Raw genomic sequence first — 21,817 nt, forward strand, 5'->3', positions numbered from 1 at the left:
CGCTGGTGGCTACCCGGAGGGCTAGAGCGGCCGCGGGCCGGTAAGTCCGGCTTCCGGCGGCGAGGACGGTGCTTCCGGGGCGGGCAGCCGGGCCGAAGGAGGAGGGTCTGACAATTGGCGCCGCCGGGTGGGAGGGCGGGCGGCGCGAGTGGGCGCGGGCCCAGAGGGCCAGGTGAGGCGCGGGCTGTGGGTGGTGGGACTGGGTTGGATGAGGTGGGGATGAATGGCGCCCGGGGTTCCGGACTCAGTCCTGGCGCCGCTGTGCGGCTCGGCTCTTGACAAGCTACTTCTTTCTCTGAACCTCAGTTTCCTCCTCTGTAGAATGGGGATCAGAATCTGGCTATGGCATCCTCTTTATAGGTTGGAGTGAGAAGTCAGCTCGTGCATGTCGGAGCCCCTAGCTCAGCGCCTGGCACACTGCTCACTTGGTTGCTATACTGTTATTGTTTGTATTGTTGATGATGTTTGTACTTGGTGTGGAAGATCTGGGTGTGGGAGCGTGGAATTGGGAGCCAACAGATTTCAGTTCAAGTCCTAGCTACACTTTGTGGTAGTGGACCTGTGCCTTCACCTGTCTGAACCTCGTTTTCCTCGTCTATACAACGAAGGCTAATAGCCCCAATATCATAGAGTCATTGTGAGGATGCTGATGAAATGTGCGTGTAAACTCCTTAGCATAGGACCTGACAGTATAGAGCAGGAGCTCAATAGATTGGGACTATAATTAAAATGATTCTGAGAGTCGTTGGTGTCGATGGGACTTGCAAGGAAGTAGAGAGGAGAAAGGAAACCCTAGTCGGCGATAGGAAAAACTTGGAATCTGGAGCTGGGCAAATCGACATCCTGCCACTTACTATTTGATAAATTTTGCCAAATCCCTTAGTATTACGTTTTCCTTTTTCTTTAAAACTGATGCATTTTCCTCCAGTCAGTTCATTTGAGAAAGAAAATTTGTATTGCTTTCTTTTTTTTTTTTTTTTAATTTTTATTTATTTATTTTTGGCTGCGTTGGGTCTTCATTGCCGCGCGTGGGCTTTCTCTAGTTGCGGCGAGCGGGGGCTACTCTTTGTTGCGGTGCACGGGCTGCGGGCAGGGACCACTTGGCTTCTCATTGTGGTGGCTTCTCTTGTTGTGGAGCACGGGCTCTAGGCACACGGGCTTCAGTAGTTGCAGCATTCAGGCTCAGTAGTTGTGGCTTGCAGGCTCTAGAGCACAGGCTCAGTAGTTGTAGTGCACAGGCTTAGTTGCTCCGTGCCATGTGGGATCTTCCTGGACCAGGGCTCGAACCCGTGTCCCCTGCATTGGCAGGCGGATTCTTAACCACTGCGCCACCAGGGAAGCCCTGTATTGCTTTCTTAATGGAAAACTAGCATTGCTGGCCGTGAGAAGAAGGAAAACTTAACCTGAACTCCAATGGAAGCAGAACGGTCTATTAAATTGTAGACAGAAAGTGAAAGAATTGAAAAGGGAATAACTTGTACTATTGTGGTTCTATGTTGTCAGATCCCATGGACCCTGTTAAGTTATACTCTGTTCTCAGCTCACACTTTGCATATGACTGACATCAGCTCAGTGACTGTCCTACCCTTTTCCTGACTCACTTAAGATTTATTTAATGCACATGTACAAAACCTGCTGAAATTGTTCTAAGGGCTTGGCGTTTATAAACTCTTTTAACCCTGCTAAGCACTTTAAGAATAGATATGCTTATCCTTCTTTCTTTCTTTTTTTTTTTTTTTTTTTTTTAATATTTTATTTATTTATTTATTCATTTATGGCTGTGTTGGGTCTTCGTTTCTGTGTGAGGGCCTTCTCCAGTTGCGGCAAGTGGGGGGCCACTCTTCATCGCGGTGCGCGGCCTCTCACTATCGCGGCCTCTCTTGTTGCGGAGCACAGGCTCCAGACGCGCAGGCTCAGTAATTGTGGCCCACGGGCCCAGTCGCTCCGCGGCACGTGGGATCCTCCCAGACCAGGGCTCGAACCCGTGTCCCCTGCATTGGCAGGCAGATTCTCAACCACTGCGCCACCAGGGAAGCCCTTTTTTTTTTTTTTTAAGGATGACAGGTTTTTTTTTTTTTTAACTTTGGGTTTATTTATTTAATTAATTAATTTATTTATGGCTGTGTTGGGTCTTTGTTTCTGTGCGAGGGCTTTCTCTAGTTGTGGCAAGTGGCGGCCACTCTTCATCGCGGTGCGCGGGCCTCTCACTGTCGCGGCCTCTCTTGTTGCGGAGCACAAGCTCCAGACGCGCAGGCTCAGTAGTTGTGGCTCACGGGCCTAGTTGCTCCACGGCATGTGGGATCTTCCCAGACCAGGGCTCGAACCCGTGTCCCCTGCATTGGCAGGCAGATTCTCAACCACTGCGCCACCAGGGAAGCCCTCTTTCTTTTTTTAATTGAAGTATAGTTGATGTACAATAACTCCTATCATTCTTATTTTATAGTTGAAGGGAGTGAGATCCAGAAAGGTTAAGCCACTTGCCCCAGAGTCAGGGTTAGGAAGTGGTAAAATCGAGATTTGGAGCCAAGCCTTCTAAGGGCTTAGGATGGGGAGTCTGGTGCATGGTGATTACTTGAATTTTGGGAGCTGTCATTTTTCTATTATTGTTAATGTTATATAATCTTCACTGTTCAGAAAGTCAGTGCTGGAGATGGGCTTTTAATGGTGGAGAGAGGACATTGAGTCCAGCAGGGAATTCTGCAGTTATAGTGGGAGGATACCAGTACTTAGAGCTTCCTAGTAAGTGTTAACTGAAACTTTGCAAAGACAGACCACAGTGCCTGGCTCATAGTAATCCCTTGACCAGTGTTAATCATAGCCACTGACTGACTTGGGTTCAAACCCTGGCCCTGTAGTTACTTGCTGTGTGACCTCGGGCCTGCCACTCTAATCTGTAACTTGGAGATCATTTTTACTTTTTACCGCGGGTGGTTGTGAGGAGTCACTGACATGTGAACATATTCAGTGCCTGGCACGTAAACATTCAGCAGGAGCTACTGCATGGACATTGGAGTCAGGGAGAACTTGTTTTTGAATCCTAGTAAAGTGCGTGCTAGGTGTGGCATTTGGCAAATGACTGCCCCACAATGAGTCGGTTTTCTCATTGATTAAAATGGGGCTAATTATAGTCCTCACTCATGAGGGGGTTGTGAGGCATCAGCGTGATGCCTGGCATTGGTCCTGGTGCATAGTTAGTGCTTGGTATGTGAAATGCTGTTGTTCTGTCTGACTTAACTGAAGCCTCTCCATGCCTTGCTCTTTGAGAGATGTTGGTTGTATTGTCTTTGTCCAGTGGTAAAATCCCGAAGGGAAAAGGGATCTTAGGAGCCAAGTACAGGGTGAAGTGATGTCCGTGGTCATGTTCATCATCCTACTTGGGAGTAGAGGAGAGACCCTCACATCTGGGGACTTTGGGAAGGCTTCACAAAGCAGGTGGCAGCCAAGCAGAGTGATGGAGAGCTTGCCAGGAGGACAGGAGGAGCAAACATTCCAGGCACAGGTGACATTCTGTGTGGAAAGTGGGTGGCAGGCAAAGCACTTGGGTGTTAGAGGGAAAGCTGGGGTGGGAGGCCGGGGGAATAAGAAGAACCAGCACTTCTAGAGTAGGTACTTAGTATACACCAGGCACTCTTGAGCTCTTTGTACATAGAAACTCATCTAGCCCCACAGCAGTCCTCTTAGGCAAGTAATGTTTGTACCATCCCGGTTTACAGATGGGGACACTGAAGCCCGACTGGTGAAGTCACTTGCCAAGGTCACACAGCTAGTAAGTGGTAGAGCCAGATTTGAATCCTGCAAGTCTGGTTCCAGAGTCCTTACTCTTGTACCATCTCTGTGATACCATCAAAATGGGGGGGGGGGGCGGGAAGCGGCAGATTGTATGTGATGGTAAACAGAAAGGTGCTGGACAGTGGGCCTTCTGCACCCTGTAGAGGAGGCGGAGGAGGGGTGGGTGAAAAGGATCAGAACTGGGGGCTGGCGTGGGTAGAGGGGAGCAGCGTGAGGGGAGAGGGCAGGGACTGAGAAGAGGAGGCAGGCCAGGTGGGAAGTTTGGGCCAGGGCAGCATGGGACAGGTGGTCCTGGAGTCAGGCAGTAGCGAAGCATCAGGTGAGGAAATGATTTCTGTTAGTTCTCTTTCAACACTGCTGTTCATGTGGAGGAGGAAGTCTCCGTTGGGGCTAATATGTCTTTAACACCTTTCTGGCACCTGCTGATGTTACTCAAGCGAAAACTGGTTTTCCATTTCTGCTCTGGGACCCCCTCCTGACTGGTGCCCCACCTCTCTGCCCTGGCCGCTCTCACTTGCCTCCTTGCTCCCTCCCCTGTTCCTGCTGCCCCACGGACATGCCAGATGGGCTCCTGGCTCAGGGCACTGGACTTGCTGTACCTTCTCCTGGAACACTCTTCCTCTGTAAAACTGCATGGCTCACTCCTCCACCTCCTTCAGGTCTCTAAATGTCACTTTAGAGAGCTCTTCTCTGACCACCCATTTAGAATTGCAAGCCCTCCCTTCCCGGGCCCTCTGTGTTTTCTCCATAACGCTAAAGGCTTTCTGACACGTGATATTGTCAACTGGTTTGCTTGTTTACTCTCTGTCTCCCTGTTTCCCATGTCCCCACCTAGATGCCAAGCTCTGGAGTTTGTTTGTTTGTTTTTTGCTGCGCCTTGCGTTATGCGGGATCTTAGTTCCCCGACCAGGGATCGAACCTGTGCCCCCTGCAGTGGAAGCGTGGAGTCTTAACCACTGGACCGCCGGGGAAGTCCTCAAGCTCTGGTTTTTGTTAACGTCAGTATTCCTGGCTCCTAGAACAGTGCCTCACACACAGTAGGTTCTCAGGAAGGAGTTTTTGAATGGGTGAATGAATGGGTATTTATGGTTAAGGTCTTGGGCAGGGGGTGTCTTTTTTTCTGTCCCTCTCTTATTCCAGCCAGAAACTTGTGAGGTATGTGGGAATGGAGATGTGGACATTTGCTGCCCCTGGGCCTTATCCGAGGCAGGAGTGATAGTTGTGGTGACAGCTCTGCCCCAGGCTGACTTCCTGCCAGCTGCTCCAGGCTATTCCTGGGCTGTGAGCCCCCAGCCCAGGAACTCTCCTCTGGCAGGCAGACAGGCAGCGAGAGAGGGACGGACACTTAGCCGGCGGCGACTCATGGGTGCTCTCCCCTTGTTCTCTCTTGCAGGCTCCAGGGAGCAGAGTGAAGGCGAGGGAGACAATGGTCTCTGTAACTATGGGTGAGTCTTCTCTCTGGGGCCCCCTCTCCCCTCTGCCCTTTCTGAGGTGTGACTTTGGTGGGGGGAGCAGGCTGGGGAAGGGAAGGCTGGTCACTGGCAGGAACAGCTGTGCTCCGGGGAACGTGGAGGGAGGGCCAGGGCCTGCTCAGGGCCTGTCCACCTCCGCTCTGTATCTTGGCCTGCTGACAACGTATTTTGGCCATAAAGAACTTGGGTCCTGAAGTCCAGCAGATTTCTCATATGACCTCTCAGAGCCTCGATTTTCTCACCTGTAAAATGGAGATAGTAACATCCTGGGATGTTGTAAGGATTAGGAGGTTATTGCATGTAAAATCTTGGGCATGGTTCTCAGCAAATGTTAGCTGTTATTATTCTCATGAGCTTTATCACCACATTCTCTTCGAACTCTGTACTTGGTGATTGCCAAAGCACAGAGATTATTAGCTGGTAGCTTTAAAATTTTTGGAGATTTGTATGTATAGAAAAGTACATAAAACATATTTGTGTGGTCATAAGAGCAATTAAAAAGCAAACATCTGAGTGCATCCTTTATGATTCTATTTATATAAAGCACAGAAGCAGGCAAAATCAATCTATGCTGCTAGAAAGTGTTGATTGCCCTTGCGAGGCAGGGAGAAGTGACTGCCTAGGTAATGTGAGGCGGGGGATGCTTCTGGAATGTTGGAAATGTTTTATTTCTTGATCTGGGTACTGGTTACATGGGTATGTTGGTTTATGAAAATGTATCGACTTGTGTGTACTTTTGTGGGTGAAAATGATAGTTCAATAAAAAGGTTTTAAAAAAAGCACCCCCCCCAACCGTCCAGGTCAAGAACTAGAATATTGCCTGCCCCCCTGAGGGCTCCCAACCCAATCACACACCCCTTCCCTCCTCCAGATGGAATAAACCACTATCTTGTCTTTGTGATAATCTCTCCTTACCTTTCTTATAGTTGTACCACTAATGAAAACGTTCCTATAGACTTGGTTTTGAACTTACGTGAATGCAGTCATGCCATGAGTTCTTCTGCACCTGGCTTCTGTTGCTCCGCGCCGTGTCTGAGACTCGTCTCTGGCGCTGTGTGTAGTTGCAGTTCCTTGCTTTGCACTCTGCTCCGTAGTGTTTACTGTGTGAGCAGCCACCATTTGTTGGTCGATGCTATTGTCAGTGGATGTTGCGTTGTTTCTGGGTTGCAGACAAGCTGCTGTGAATCTTCTAGTGCACGTCTCCTGGTGCGTACAGCAAGCCACACCTCTGAGTCCAAGACACACATGGTGGCCCATATTAATATTTCTGAAATGGGGGTGCGTCTTACAGCTGGTGCTTGTGATCGTTTAATTGGCAGCGTATTTTCCTCCTTAGTAGGACGCGAAATGACGGTGAGGGCCAGACGGGAGGACTTCTGCAGTTCCTTGACGTTGCTTCAGGCAGCTAGCTACCCCCAACCTACGTGGTGTTCTTCCTCCCCTTAATAACAGCTTAATTGAGAGGCAGGTCACATTTCATACAATTCACTGAAGCGTACGATTCAATGGTCTTTATAGTCTGTGTTCGCAGACTTATGCAACCGTCGCCGCAATCAATTTCAAAATATTTTCATCACTCCCCCCAAAACCCGAATACCCATTAGCAATCACTCCCCCCTCCCCCCTGCTCTCCCACCCCAGTCCCTGGCAACCACTAATCTACCTTCTGTCCCTACAGATCTCTACAGCTTTACCTCTTCTGGACATTTCACATAAATGGAACTATTGTGTGGTAGTTTTTGATACTTAGACAAAGGTGCCTGCTTTTGGCTAAGGGAACCCAGGGCCCCATGCCTGGACAGGTGGACAGTGCCTGTGAAAAGCAGAAAAAGGTCCCCCTTTCCTCTGGGCTGCTGGAGGATGTCCTGAGGGCATGAGCTCCTCACTTGCCTCAGGCCCCGGGAGACTGGCCTGTGGCTGGCTGGGCAGGGGCCTCTTTGGGAGGGGATGCGCCTGAGCCCCCTACCCCCCACCCATGCAGTGTCTCGTCCAGAGTGTGTCTCTTTCCCTGCTCTGAGCCTCAGTTGTCTTATCTGCAAAATGGGCATAGTAACACCAAATTTCTTCTTATCTAAAATAGCATGGATTGTTGGATGTACTGTTATGTACCCTGAGAAAGATTTTTTAAAAATGTTGCCGATTAAATTGTGGCACACCATCAATTGTGAGGTAAATCCTAGTTTCAGAGATATTAAAATGTGAAAAAAAAGTTCTCCTTGGAACCCGTGATCTTCTCTAACACCTGGCCTGAGAGGTCAGGGTCAGTTTGAAGGTCACACCCAAGAGACCAAGAAAGAACTTTGGAAGCAGTAAAGCTACATGGATGGGGTCTGCCTGGTCTTGGCTCCATGTGTAGCGGTGGCATCATCGTCACCATTATCCCCTTCGTCATCATCATCATCATCATAATCATCATGGCTGCAATGGGTTGAGGACATCCTCTGGGCCACATGCCATTTAGAGCCCTTTTTGTGGACTTTCTCTTTAGTCTGCACAATGACCAAGGACGTCAGTGCTGTAATCACTAGAATGTCAGCTCCATGAGGAAAGGGACTCTGTCTTGTGCCCTGCGGTATCCCCAGTGCCTAGAGGAGGACCTGGTGTGGGCCACGTGCTCAGGACATACTTGTTGAATGTATTACCCCAGAGGGCACCAAAGCACCAAGCGTTACCTTGCCCAGAGTCCCTCAGCCGGGAGATGGCAGAGCCAGGATTTGAACCCATGCTCCAAACAAAGCCTATGCTTTGGCCTCACTCTGAGGCTGGGCTGCTTCTGTGTGTGTGTGTAGAGGGGGGTTGCTTCTGACACCCAGGGGTCAGCTCTGCAACCCTTCTTTCCATCCACCTATGAATCCTGTCACCCTCTGGGCCCGCACCTGCTGATGGGGGACCTGGGTGGAGAACCCAGAGTCCTGGCTCCCCCAAACCAGTCATTGGCCAAGCATGAGGGGGGGTGATTGCTGCGGGTCACGCTCCAGAGCAGGGTAGAGCTGCAAGGAGAAGGGCAGTATGGAAGCACAGGGGCTCGGGGAGTCTGCTTCTTGTTAGCAGGGTGGCCTGGGGCGAGTCCCCCGACTTCTCCCTGCCTCAGTTTCCTCACTGGCAAAATGGGGGCGTCAATGCTGCTTAACTCACAGGGCTGTCAGGCCGGCTTAGTTCCGTCATATATGCAGAGCTCTCAGGCCTAGGGCCTGGCATTTGATAAGCATTTAATGTGTGGGAGCTGCTGCTGTCGTGGTTTTGCTGCTGCTCTTCTCTAAGGAGAGTGACGTGAATAATGAGCCCTGTCCACGCCCCCTCCCCCCAGCCACTTCCGAGTGGATCCAATTCTTTAAGGAAGCCGGCATTCCTCCGGGACCTGCTGTCAATTACGCAGTGATGTTTGTGGATAATAGGTAAGGCTGCCCAGGGGACAGGGCTGAACCTGGGGAAAGGAGGGGAGTCAGGGGGCTGGCTGGCCCACCCACCTTGGCCCACTGGTGGCCTCCCTGCTGACCCTCCCCTGCAGGATCCAGAAGAGCATGCTGCTGGATCTCAACAAGGAAATCATGAATGAGCTGGGCGTGACTGTGGTGGGCGACATCATTGCCATCCTCAAGCATGCCAAGGTGGTGCACCGCCAGGTGGGTGCTCCGCTCAACCCCTCTGTCCCTGGATTTAGGGTGGGGTAGAGGGGCAGTGGCAGAGCCGACTGGAGGCTTGGAAGTAAAGGTAGGCAGACTGGATTCCAAGGCTGGTTCCACTGTTTGCTGTGTGACATCGGGCATGTTGCGTAACCTCTCTGAACCTTACTTTCTCCACCTGTAGGATGTACGTAGGCAAACCAGTTTCGCAGGAGGGTTGTGAGTACTAAGTTATATAGAGCCCTAGGACAGTGTAAACAGCAGGCTGCAGTAGGGGCTCGCTACAAGTATTGTTATTACTAGTTCTCATCTTCCTCATGATAGTTATCCTTACCAGGACTCTTCCTCTGTCCCCAGAACAGGAGCTTTCTATGTGGGACCCAGTTGGTGGCTTGGCCAACAACATGGTGGTTCCATTCTTGGCCCTTCTGCTTACAGTGACCTTGGACTAGTGATTTCACCTCCCCGAGTCTCTGCAACAGGCTTTTCACACAGCCCTGCTGCATGGGGTCGCTGTGGCCATCTACCAGAGAGTGTATGTGGCCCCAAGTGCCAGGCCTGGAGTGAAGAGCTTGTTTAGTTATGATAGTTAGCACTTAACCAAGCACTTGCCGTGGCCTGTCAGGCCCTGTCTTCATCCTCTACGCATATGAGCTCACTTACTCCTCCCTCCACTTGACTGAGAAGGAAGCTTGCTTCAGAGCTGCGCTCTCCAGCACTGCACTTTACCGAGTGATGGCTGCTGGGGTTATTCTTGTCAATTTTAGTAGCTTCCTCCACCCCAGGGACAGACCTTCGTCTGTCCACCATCCAGGACAAGACCCCGCAGCGAGGGCTTTCTCAAGCCAGGGATGTTAGCTGAGTTATCACGGAGGTCACTGAGCAAAATGATTTCTTTAAACTTTTAAATTTGAGACCAATTTTAGATTTATAGAAAAGTTCCGACAGTAGTACAGAAAGTTTCTGTACTTCCTTCACCCAGCTTCCCTTAATGTTAACATCTTCCATAGCCATGGTCCATTTGTCAAAACTAAGGAATGGACATTAGTAGTATGCTATTGTTAACTAAATTATAGACTATTTGGATTTCATTAGTTTTTCCACTAACGTCCTTTTTCTGTTCCAGGATACCACATGGCATTTACTTCTCACGTCTCCTTAGTCTCTTTTGATTTGGGACAGTTTCCTAGTCTTCCCAGGTTTTTGATGACCTTCACAGTTTTGGAGAGTACTGGTCAGGTGTTCTGTAGCATGTCCCTCAGTTTGGGTTTGTCTGATGCTTCATTATGATTAGGAGGGAAATGTTTTGAAACCTCTAACAGTTCAGGCTCTGATGCCCCGAGTTTTGCTCAGATATCTGGGTTCCCTCTTCCGCCAGCTCATGCCCCTGTCCCCATGGTAACCGGGCACCTGTTTTCTTTACAGGACATGTGCAAAGCTGCCACTGAGTCGGTGCCCTGCAGCCCCAGCCCCCTTCCAGGCGAGATTCGCCGAGGCGCCTGTAGCGGTGAGTCCCATGTGTTCAGGCCTCCTTTCCTTCATTCTTACACTCCGACAGTGAAGGGGACACACCTGGAGTTTGCAGAGGTGGAAGCAAAGCCATCCGAGGCTCTCGTCTCTTAGGTAGTGAGTGGCTGTATATACAATGGATTTTCGTTTGTGGTCGTTCCATTCTACACAGCCACTGTGAACACCGAGTCAGTGAATACTGAATCACTTCTCCCAGGGGAATATGGGGTCACCACATTTTCGTCATCTGACCAATACACAACCTTATTTATGTGTGTTTCTGTTCCAAGACACCTTATTTAATATATGGTGTTGATTCATAAACATTGAACTCACAGCCCACAGCACTAAAACTCATGCCTGAATGAAGCTTATTGAACACACGTATTTTTTCCGTAAGGCACATCCCAGCCTTCTTGAACTTGGGACACTAGACAGCACCTTATCACCATGCTTGGGGGCCATTTTAAACAGCAAAATCACTAACAAAAAGCACAAAGATGTGAAAATAGCACTAAGGAGACCGTAAATAGACTGTGGCACTAAATAGACTTGTTTACTAAGTGAGAGCTGCAACAGGAAGGCAGAGCGTCGCCTTGTTTGACCTCAGTTGGGAACGTGTGTTGGGTGACTCAAGTTTTTTGCCTCTCTGTGCGTGTCTGTGAATGACCACAGAGCACCACGAGTATTGGTTTTGAGGTTACAAATAAATTTGTGAACAGGTGAATTTACAAAGTGGAATCTGAATGGTAAGAATCAACTGTATTTATACTTTTGTTTTTTTCAGCAGTGTGACACTTAAAAAATTTAACATACGTATTAATTAGCTTTCGCTGCTTAACAAGCCACCACAAAACTGGCTTAAACACAGACTTTTTAAAAAAAATTTTTATTGAAATATAGTTGATTTACAATGTTGTGTTAGTTTCAGGTATACAGCAAAGTGATTCAGTTATACACACACACACACACACACTCACACACATATATATCTTAGTTCCCTGACCAGGGCTCGAACCCATGCCCCCTGCGGTGGAAGGAAAGCTCGGAGTCCTAACCACTGGACCGCCAGGGAATTCCCTATATATATTTTTTTTTTCCAGATTCTTTTCCATTATAGGTTATTATAAAATAGTGAATATAGTTCACTGTGTTACACAGTAGGTCCTTGTTGGTTATCTACTCCATATATAGTAGTGTGTATATTTGAATCCCAAACTCCTAAATTATCCACCCTCCCCCTTTCCCCTTTGGTAACTATAAGTTTGTTTTCTGTGTCTGTGAGTCTATTTCTGTTTTGTAAATAAGTTCATTTGTATCATTTTTTTAAGTCTGTCTGACTTGCTTCACTTAGTATGATAATCTCTAGGTCCATCCATGTTGCTGCAAACACAGACTTTTATTTCTCACGATTCTGTGACCTGGCTGGTCACTTCCGCTCTGGGCCAGCTCAGCTGATCTCAGTGGTCACTTGGCAGCTCCTAGATCTCTTGATCTAGGATGGCCTCCCTCACACATCTGATGGTTGGCTTGGTGTCATCTGGGCCAAAAGAGGTGACTTGGCCCCATGTCTCTCATTATCCAGCAGGCTAGCCCAGGCTCATCTACACCGTGGTGATTGTAGGGTTCCCAAAAGCAGCATAAGAAGGCAGGACCCAATGTGCAAAGCACCTCTTAAGTCTCTGCTTGTGTAACATTTGCTTCTGTCCCATTGGCCAAAGCCAGTCACATGGCTAAGCCCAGCATCAGTGTGGTCAGGGCCCACCCAAAGGCATGGACGAAGGGAGGTTGAACAAATTGGGTTCGTTTCTGCAATGGTCTCCCTCACCTGACATGCAGAAAAGGGTCCCGATGACAAAGGGGCAGCTGAACGGCTTTCCACAAATGGAGCACGCGTGTAGCCTGCAGCCTCCAATCCAGAAACAGAAAAGATGACTGGCGTCACTCACCCCTCTCAAGGGTTTCCACTGCCCTGATTTCTAACAGCTTAGGTTAGTTTTGCCAGTCTTTCAAACCTATATAAATGTAATCAGGTAGTATGTACTTTTTATGCCATTCTGAGTATCTTAAATAGTTTAAAATAAGTTTAAAAAATTAAAACAAAAATACTGATGGAGAAAATAGGCAGTTAAAAGAGCAGGGGAAACAGGCACAGATGGAAGAGGGTGGAGAAGAGTACCCCAAAACATTCCGGTCACTCGTGTACACTTTGTAATGTTGAACACGTGTGTCCGCACTGGGAGGAACAAAGAACAGTTCTTTGTACTCTGGCATCTGACTGCAGCTCAGCTTCAGTCGCTCACAGACAGAGCTGTTTTCCCTCCACCCAGGTGATGCTTACCTGGCGTGATAAAACATCATATCCCTTTTAAGCAAGACCTTGCCCTCTGTGGCCATTGCAAGAGGCAGGCCCTCTCAACTGCTGATGTTTTGTAGCAGAAAATCCCGATCGTGTTGCATTTGGCCTGTCAGAGTGCTGTGAGCGGAGGCTCTGGGCGCAGATTCCACACAGCCACTCATCAGAAAGCCACCCCTGGGAATTCCCTGGCGGTCCAATGGTTAGGACTCGGTGATTTCACTGCTGGGGCCCGGGCGAGGCCAAAAAAAAAAGAAAGAAAGCCACCCCTATCAGGCTGAAGAAATGTCTTGGGAAGATCATGGGAGAGGGTGTATGCCAAAACATCAACAGCAGTGAGCAGGCCTGAGAACCGACCATCTCTTCCTGGGTGGTGGGGAGGGAGAAGGTCTCGTTGGGAAGGGCCAATCCCAGGACTTCTGGGTGCCAGCAGTGCTCCAGTTCCTGACCTGGGTGGTGGGTATATGGGAATTGACGTTAAACGATCTGTGTAGGTTTGATGTATTTTTCTGTATGCTGTAGTTATAATTTAAAAAATAACCAAGCAATATGGAATTATAATCAGGTGTTGAGGGTCATTATGGGGGACTTCAGGAGGCTTTGAGAGACAGCACATGGCAGAAAGAGAGAAGGCTTTTTTGGGGGTAGGTAGGACAAAATACCAAAGTCTGAAAGCCATCGTGGGGCGGGGGTCGGTGCTGGGCCTGCTGAGCAAGTGGTAGTAGCGTGAAGGTTCCCCCTCTCCCCTCCCTGCAGGGCTTCCCCAAGAGCTCAGCAAACCCGCACCCTGAAGCTAGCAGCAGCTGCACCTGGAGACACAATCCGTCTCCTCCCCCCGCTGGAGTTGGCCCTCCAGTCTGCTCGCTGTAGCCCACCTTGCACCCTGGGACATCCCTTCTCCTGCCCCACAGAATACAGGGGTGCCAGAGACTGCTTCCCACCCCTGAGGGAGGTCACCTCTTTTCTTGCCCCAGCCCAACTGGAGCCAGACCCACATTGCCCAGGGCCCTGGCTGAGTGACCCCACTCCCCGAGTCCCAGTTTCCTCATCTATAAAATTGGTTTACAGTGGAGCCTGTCTAGTAGGGGTGTTGGGAGGTTCGGTGACCATGTTCATCTTTTCAGTAGATGTTTACTGAAGACCTGTGAAGTGCCAGAAACTGTGGTTGGCACTGGGGACACAGCGATAAACAGACAGTGTCTCCTTGTGGGCCTTGCAGTCTTGTGGGAGAGTCTACCAGTAAACAAATAAATGTAATTTTAATGTCAAGCAGTAGTAAGGGCAGGGAAGTATTCTCTGAGGAGATGCCGTCTGAGAGGAGACCTGAATGCAAAGACAGAGCAAGCCCATTGCTACTGGGGGAGCTGCACGCCAGACCTATGAACAGCAAGTGCCCTGAGTGGGCATGTACTTGCTGAGCGAGGAAGATCCTGGAGGCCAGCGTGGTGGAGGGAGAGGGGAGGGAAGAGCTCAGTGCAGGGCTGGGTAACTGATAGGTGAAGTGTGCTAGGAACCCATCTGGTCTGGGGCCTCAGGAAAGGCCCCCAGGGCAGGGAGGGGCGGGCTGGTTCCTGGGAAGACAGGCCCACCCCAAGCATGCTCGTCTTGACAGTGCAGCCACAGGGTGCCTCTGGCTGCCCTTTCCCCGTGGGGTCCCAAGGTTGCCTTCCCCATCCTGACCCCCTTCCCAGGGCCCCGCCCCACTGGACTCTCCTCTTTCCTCCTGGCAGCCGCCTCCCGGATGATCACCAACAGCCTGAACCGAGACTCCCCACCCGGCACTCCCCCCAGGCGGCCGGACACCAGCACCTCCAAGATCTCTGTCACCGTGTCCAACAAGATGGCAGCAAAGAGTGCCAAGGCCGCTGGTGAGGGGACTCGGGCAGGTGGTGGGAGGAGCTGGAGGCGAATGTGGGTTGGCAGACGGTATTTTGGGGGACATGTTCCCAACGTTGCAGGGTGCTTTGGAGGCCACAAGGTGTCCAGAGTGTTCAGACTTGGTCAGACCACTGCACCTCTGTGGGCTTCACTGTAGAAGGGGGCTGGTGACACCCTCCCCAGAGGATGGTTGGAAGCACTTGAGATGGTGTCTTTAAGCGTCGTGGGTGCACCGCAGTTCTCACGCGGTGGCTGTTTCAGTCTTTTTGTACTTTTTATTTTATTGTGGTAAGAACACTTAACGTGAGCTCTACCCTCTTCATGAAATTTTAAGTGTACAGTACAGTGTTGTTGACTATGGGTGGTTCAGTCTTTTTTAACAGATGGTCACTGAGCCCCGCAGTGGTGCCCGGCCCTGTGCTTGATGCCTGGGGTCAAAGGTAAAGAAGCTACCTTTCCTCTTAGCGGCCAGAGGGATCCTTTAAAACCTTCAATCTGATCCTTTCACACCCTTGTCTAGAACTCTCCAGGGCTTCCCATTGTTCCACTAATAAAGTCGTCTTCCCCCATGGCCTTACTGGGCCCTGCGACACGTGGATTCACATCTCGCTTGCTGCCTCGGTTCCCCTCCAGGCTCCTTCCCGTCGTGGGGCCTTTGCCCTGATGTTCCCTTCTCCTGGACCTTCTTCCTCCACAGACTTTTCCATGCTTGGCCGCTGTTCCTCTTCCAGGTCTCAGCTGGTAAGCTGGGAATGGGACTCTGGCCTTTGGGCTTCCAGGCCCTCCTTCTGTCCATCACGCTCTCCTGCCTTTGTTGGACCCGTCCCCACAGCAGTGATCTTGGCCCAAGAGGAAGCTGAGGCCCAGGGTGGGGGCTTGGCTGTCCTGGCCCCCAGCCCCGTCAGCCCCGTCCGCCTCCATCGCACGTGCTCCCTTTTGGCCACGTGTCTGCGAGTGCCTCGTCCTCCTTCTCATCTTTCGATTTGTGTGCCATGAGCAAGAAAGTTAAAGTTCACTTCTAAAGTATTGAAAAGATGGGGAGCCTGGGAGGGGCTGGCTCTCTTCCCCTCAACACGTTTGAGGAGAGTCTTTCTTTTAAATTGAGGTGTAATTTACTTATGCACGATGCACAAATTGTAAGTATATACCTTGATTAATTTTTAAAAAGTGATTACACCTGTGAAAGCACCACCTAGATGACTTTTCCACCACCCAGCAGTTTCCCCATCTGAGGGGATTCTGGCTGGGCTGGGAGGTGAGCCTGCTGGGGGACAGAGGGACAGAGCCACAGAGAGCCTGGGAGGCCCGCCACAGCCTTCTGCAACCCCCCTGTGCCCAGACCCCTGAGTTTCCCGGTGGTTCAGCCAGTGGCCTTGGGGGTGGCTGGGAGGATAAGGGATTCCAGTCACGCGAACGCATGGCGATAAAGGGCACGTGTGTGCCCCTACCCCAGGAGAACATTCCATCCCAGAAGATGCTCACCACCCCCTCCTCCCCCAGCAGCCCTGGCCCGCCGGGAGGAGGAGAGTTTGACTGGTGCCACCAAGCGGCGCCGGGTCACGGCCGAGATGGAGGGGAAGTACATTATCAACATGCCCAAAGGTACCACCCCCCGGACCCGGAAGATCCTGGAGCAGCAGCAGGCGGCGAAAGGTACTGGCCCCAGTGGGGAGTGGGGGGCACAGGCGGTGTTTCCCTTTTGCTGCGTCTTGCAGGGTTGGTCACGTCCTACAGGCATTGGCCCAGAAGCAGGCTCTGATGGGGTCCAGGGGGCCTTGGACCAAGGGGATAGTGATGGTGACCATAGTAGAGGGGGACGCATCACTGCCTCTGTCCTCTTGTCCTGCAGTTAGCGTAGCAGGGCTCCTCGGTGCCTCAGCTGGCGCCTCTTCCCCGAGGGACCATGGCACGGATTCAGTGCTAGCCTGCCTGTCAAGTTAGTGACCGTGCCTGGCTGAGGGCAGGTGCCCAAAACAGTAGGAACCGTCGTGATGAGCCAGAGGTGTCTGGTTGAGATTCAGTCCATAGCTGGGGTTTGTATCTGGTGATACAGAGATGGTCTTCCTTACAGTGTTCCATTTAGAATATTGTAAACGTTCTCATGGAAAAACATCCAGCGGATGCAGAAGCATGTACAGTAAAAACAAACTCTCCCCTCACTCCCATATCCCACACGTATTGTTAACCTTTCCAGACCAACATCTATGAACGTAAATGCATCTGTTTGTACATTTACACATATCTAGGCATTTTTTTCTTTTTAAGCACAAATAGCATTATCCTATATGTATTGTTCTATAACTTTTTTATTGAAGATCTTTTCATCTTCTTCATTCTTTTTAATGGTCGTTTAATATTTTCATAGTACTTCTATATTGTAATCTAGTAAGCATTCGCCTGTTAATGGCTCTTTAGGCTGTTATTTAGGGAGAGCATTACCATTCATCAGATTCTCTGAGAGGCCCATGGCCCAAAAAAGAGGGAAAGGAACCAGAAGGGATTAAGAACTCCTCCCGCACATACACTTCATGAATTGGTACTAAGGTGTGAGGACCGGAAGTGTCCATTTTAGTTGATCCTTCCCACATTTGACACTAGCCAGAAGTGTGTGGGTTGAGGTCAGTGTTAGCCGACAACAAAGACGTAAAACCTAACTGGGCCCAGTCGGTGCCTGCTTGGACCAGAGCTGCCTGGGGTCTGGGCTGGCTGTGTCGACCCCTGCCTGTCTGCACGGCGCTCAGCCAGGCCTGGGCCCACGGCGGCCGCCCAGCAGGCGCTGGCTCACGGCCTCACTTCCCTCCCAGGTCTCCACAGGACGTCTGTGTTTGATCGCCTTGGCGCCGAGACCAAGGCAGACACCACGACGGGGAATAAAGTGAGTTGGAAATGGGGGAGGCACTGGGGACTCTCAAATTCTTGTCTTCCCTGGGTGTTGTTCCTGGCATTTCCCACATACATCTCACCCTGTCTCACCCACCTTTCCAGGCCCAGTGCCCTTCTCTGCACTGGTGGCTTCCCTGTCCGTCTTCTATCCCGACCTCTCTCCCGATTTCCAGCCCCGGGGGTCTGGCAACTCATGGATGCCGCCCTTGGACCCCTCCCACCACCACGTCCCCAAATTGTCCTCAGCATCTTCCCCCAAAGCAAATCCTCCCCTGGGCCCTGTCTCGGGTGCCCCACCGTCCCCACTCCAGGCAGCCTTGAGTCTGATGGGGCCATCTGTCCCCACCTGTCAGCCACCTGTCCCTGCCTGCGTAGGGCAGTGGCCTCCTAGCTGGTCTCTGCACAGCTCCTGTGAACCCCTCCAGCCCTTCTCCCACAGCGGCAGCACGTGCTGCCCGCAGGACAGGCCCTCCCCGCTCGCCCTCGGGAAACCCTTCAGAGGCTTTTCACCACACGCTCAGGCGCAGCCCGCGCTTCTTCCTCCGCCTGCGGCCCCGCAGGCCTGACCACGGCATGTGCTTGGGAGACGCAGCCGGAGCCCATCGCCTGGCACAAATCCGTCTCTGCCACCGCCTGGCTGCGTGGCCTTGACCGTGTCACCTAAGCCCTTTGCACCTCAGTTTCCTCCTCCGTATAGTACCTCACAGTGTGGTCGTGAGGACTAAGTGAGGTATAGCTGCGTGGTGCGTGGGCTGTCTGGTGCAGTGGTGAGCATCTTTATTTTATTTATTTATCTTTAAATTTTTATTTTATTATTTTTGGCTGCGTTGGGTCTTCGTTGTTGCGCGCGGGCTTTCTCTAGTTGCGGCGAGCAGGGGCTACTCTTTGTGGCGGTGCGCGGGCTTCTCACTGCGGTGGCTTCTCGTTGCCGAGCGTGGGCTCTAGGCGCGCGGGCTTCAGTAGTTGTGGCACAGGGGCTCAGTAGTTGTGACTCGCGGGCTCTAGAGTGCAGGCTCAGTAGCTGTGGCGCACGGGCTTAGTTTGTCCGCGGCATGTGGGATGTTCCCGGACCAGGGCTCGAACCCGTGTCCCCTGTGTTGGCCGGCGGATTCCTAACCACTGCGCCACCAGGGAAGCCGTGGTGAGCGTCTTTAAATGGCACGTTTGAGTAACTCTGGTGGAGCTCTCCAGCTGCCTTTTCTTCCTTGCTCACCAGGGCTCACCCACTCTGGCTTTTTCTCACTTCCTAAATCTTATCATGAGTGTGATAGTAACACTCAGGATCACGTGGCTTGAAGATGCAGCCACGGAAAGAGCTTCGCACGTAGTGAGTGTGCTGTAAATATGATTCTTATTCCTGTCTTGGGGACTTAGACTGCACTCTTTACTCTCTTAAACGTTGATGCCTTAGAGAAGGCTGTCCTGAACTCCGAGAGGAGATGAGGCCTCCCTGTCCCCTGCTCTCCAGCGCTCTCCTCTCCTCCCAAGAGCACTAATTAAGGCTCATGGGATCTTAATTCCCAGGGATTGAACCTGGGCCCTCGGCAGTGAGAGCGCGGAGTCCTAACCACTGAACCTCCAGGGAATTCCCTGTCGTAATTAGAGAATTACTTGTGCTTCAGCCGATGCTGGGTCTGTCTTCCCCACTGGAGTGTGAGCCCCCTGAGAGCAGGACCAGGCCTGTCCTGGTCACCACTGGGTCCCCAGCACTGCCCAACACAGGGCCAGGTATCGACCTGGGACTCAGAGAATGTCTGTGGAGCGAATAACCAAATTTGCCTTTTCTTTCACGTTCACCTGTAGACCTTTGCAAATGGTCTTCCCTTTCGCCTCCCCTCCCTCTCCCTCTTTATCCGACTCACTTCCACTCGGCTTTCAGATCTCATCTCTGATGTCCCTCTCCAGGGAGCCTTCCCCGAACTTCGGGCAGGGAGGGGGCCTCTCCTGGGCTCCTCCAGCCCCCTGGGCTTGCCCTCTCATGACTCTGATCACTGTCTAGTGTGTCACCGATGGGTGTTTGTCCTGACCGTGAGCCCCATGAGGCAGCATTCTGTGAATGCATGTTGAGTGACTGAGTGACTCACTTGTCCTGTCTGTCCTCTGACCTCCACAGCCCACAGGAGTCTTCAGCCGCCTGGGGGCCACCCCAGAGATGGATGAGGATCTGGCTTGGGACAGTGACCACGACAGCAGCAGCTCTGTCCTGCAGTATGCCGGCGTCCTGAAGAAGCTAGGCCGGGCCCCAGCCAAAGCCAGTCCCCAGCCCGCACCAACTGTCAAAGCCAAGGCCACCAGCTCGGCGGCAACGGCTACCGCCCCAACGCTGCGGCGCCTGGCTTTTTCCTCACGACCTGGGCTCGAGAGGAAGCCGGAGTCCCTATCCAAAGTCAGCATCATCCAGAGACTGGGCAAGGCTGCCCTTGTGCCGGAGGCCCAGGACAGCCAGGTCACGAGCACCAAGAGTAAGTCCTCGGCTGAGGTCAAGGTCACCATTAAGAGGACTCTGGTGGGGCCCCGGGGGAGCAGCTCCAGCGAGGGCCTTGGTGCCCAGATGGACCACGCGGGCACTGTGAGCGTGTTCAAAAGACTGGGCCGCAGGACCTTCTAGCCCAAGGGCGGGGCGCAGGCCCCTCTCCAGACTCCAGGCTCCATCAGAGTCTTCAGCGAGGGCGCGCTCACCCCTCCCTGCCGGCTGCTGGATGACACTGCTTGTCTCCCTCGGGCGTTCTGCCAGCCTGAGCTCTCTGGGGATTCACCCGGTTTTTCTGAGTCTGAGATGGTCATTGTGGCCCGGCCTTGCCGCTCTGGGACTTTCCCTTCTCTCCCGTCCTCTGTTCTCTCCTCTCTGACCGTGGCCTTGGCAGGACCCACTTTTCTACCTCTCCAAGTGCCAAGTGCCCTTTTCCTGTCCTCCATCCCCCATCCTCCCTCTCAGCAACATCTGCTGCCTCAAACCCCGGCTCCGGGCCTCCCTGTCCCCCAGGGTGGGTGTCGTCTGAAGGGGCTCCCGTATCATACCCCCACCCCCCCGACTGCCTCGCTTCCCTCCCTCCTCTGCCCCCTCCCCCCCGATGCTTTGACTTCTCTCTCTCCGTCTCTTCACTCTGTTCATTTCTTTTCTGTTTTCTGTCCCTGTGGCAAGGCCCGACTGTCCGCTGCGTCCTGCCTGACCCTCCTGCACCTCCGGCCTCCCAGCGGCCCCCTCGTCGGCGGCGGTGGCGTCGAGCCTGTAGAGACTGTTAGCCGCCGTCACTCCTAGGCTGGAGGGACCTCCCCAGACCCCAGGCTGCAGCTGGGGCACCTGCCTGGGCATCTTTTTCCCTGAAAGTCGGTGGCGGGTGGCGGGTAAGGGGCACTAAGAAGGGAAGCCAGCACCGAGAGAAGAAAACAGCTATTTTAATATATTTTTGTGACTTTCAGACTGTTTCCCTCCCCTCCTTCAGGGTGAGTCGCAGGACTGTTTTTCACATGAAGCACAGTGTGGGCGGGGCACCCACGAAGTGTTGGGCCTCGTCTCTGAGGGTCAAGCTCCCCACATACATAGGTAGGCCATGTTTTTGCTGCAGGCCCTGAGGTGAAGGGAGTCACGGTCATGGTCATCATCTAGTTGGGCCTCCTCCTCCCCTCGGCAACCCGCAGGGCTTCTGTCCCTCTGCCCTCCCCTTCCACAGATTTCCCCTGTTTCTGCCGCTCTGCCTGTGGCTGGCTTTCCAGACTGCAGGCTTCATTTGTGTGGGTGCCTTGACCGTTCCCCTCGTCACCACTGCATAGCACCTCCTCTGTGCCAGGCCTGTTCTAGGAGCTGGGGATCCATCCATGAGCAAAGCAGACAAGTCTCTTCCCGCGTGGCTGACTTCTCTAGCCGGGGAGACAGGCGGTAGAGTAATCAGTAAATCACAATTTGCCATTTGAGCCATTTTTAAGTGTACTGTTCAGGGGGTGCCCAAAGACTTGGAAGGGTGACTGCAAGTGACCAGGGCCTCTTTAGATGTTTGGGGCAAGAAGGCCTTCCGGAGGAGGTGAGCTGTGGGGTGGTCTATGTGCAGTTCAGGAGGAGAGTGTTGAGGCAGACGAAGCAGCCAGGGCCGCAGCTCTGAGGGGGGACAGAGAACACGGAGAGCACCAGCGTGGCTGGCAGGCGAGTGAGGGGCCGGAGGAATTCGGACATCCTCCCAAGAGCGCTGAGGAGTTTGGGAGGGTCTAAAGCAGGCAAGTGATGATCTGAGTTGCCTTTTACGAAGATCGCTTGGGCCACTGTGAGGAGGACAAGTTGCTGGGAGGGCAGGGCGGAGGCGGGGAGGCAGCGT

The 21,817-nt window shown here is 52.2% G+C and overlaps 1 protein-coding gene across 9 annotated transcripts; it reads left to right on the forward strand.

Moving 5' to 3' along the window:
- The first annotated feature begins 88 nt into the window (after positions 1-88).
- C19H19orf47 (chromosome 19 C19orf47 homolog) lies at positions 89-20,929 on the forward strand. Of its 9 annotated transcripts, XM_036835142.1 has the most exons (11): positions 2,454-3,499; positions 5,183-5,234; positions 8,569-8,656; positions 8,770-8,884; positions 10,310-10,391; positions 14,480-14,617; positions 15,261-15,368; positions 16,128-16,280; positions 17,432-17,502; positions 19,624-19,972; positions 20,653-20,929. In XM_036835142.1, the coding sequence occupies exons 1-11, from the start codon at positions 3,347-3,349 to the stop codon at positions 20,751-20,753; spliced, it is 1,410 nt and encodes a 469-aa protein (XP_036691037.1). In that variant the 5' UTR covers positions 2,454-3,346; the 3' UTR covers positions 20,754-20,929. The 9 variants fall into 9 exon arrangements, with proteins under 9 accessions (XP_036691043.1, XP_036691036.1, XP_036691039.1 ...); XM_036835148.1 differs by lacking the exon at positions 2,454-3,499 and adding an exon at positions 89-172 and having other exon boundaries at positions 19,624-20,929; XM_036835141.1 differs by having other exon boundaries at positions 2,441-3,499; positions 19,624-20,929.
- Positions 20,930-21,817: the final 888 nt, after the last annotated feature.

This window comes from Balaenoptera musculus, chromosome 19, assembly GCF_009873245.2.
Source record: "Balaenoptera musculus isolate JJ_BM4_2016_0621 chromosome 19, mBalMus1.pri.v3, whole genome shotgun sequence".
Taxonomy (NCBI): domain Eukaryota; kingdom Metazoa; phylum Chordata; class Mammalia; order Artiodactyla; family Balaenopteridae; genus Balaenoptera; species Balaenoptera musculus.

Bases quoted from the DNA above. Each gene is read 5' to 3' on its own strand.
- C19H19orf47 (XM_036835141.1), top strand. From the start codon at position 3,347: ATGTCCGTGGTCATGTTCATCATCCTACTTGGGAGTAGAGGAGAGACC. The intron at 8,657-8,769 runs GTAAGGCTGCCC...CCTCCCCTGCAG, and splicing joins GTGATGTTTGTGGATAATAG to GATCCAGAAGAGCATGCTGC. The intron at 16,281-17,431 runs GTACTGGCCCCA...CTTCCCTCCCAG, and splicing joins GCAGCAGCAGGCGGCGAAAG to GTCTCCACAGGACGTCTGTG.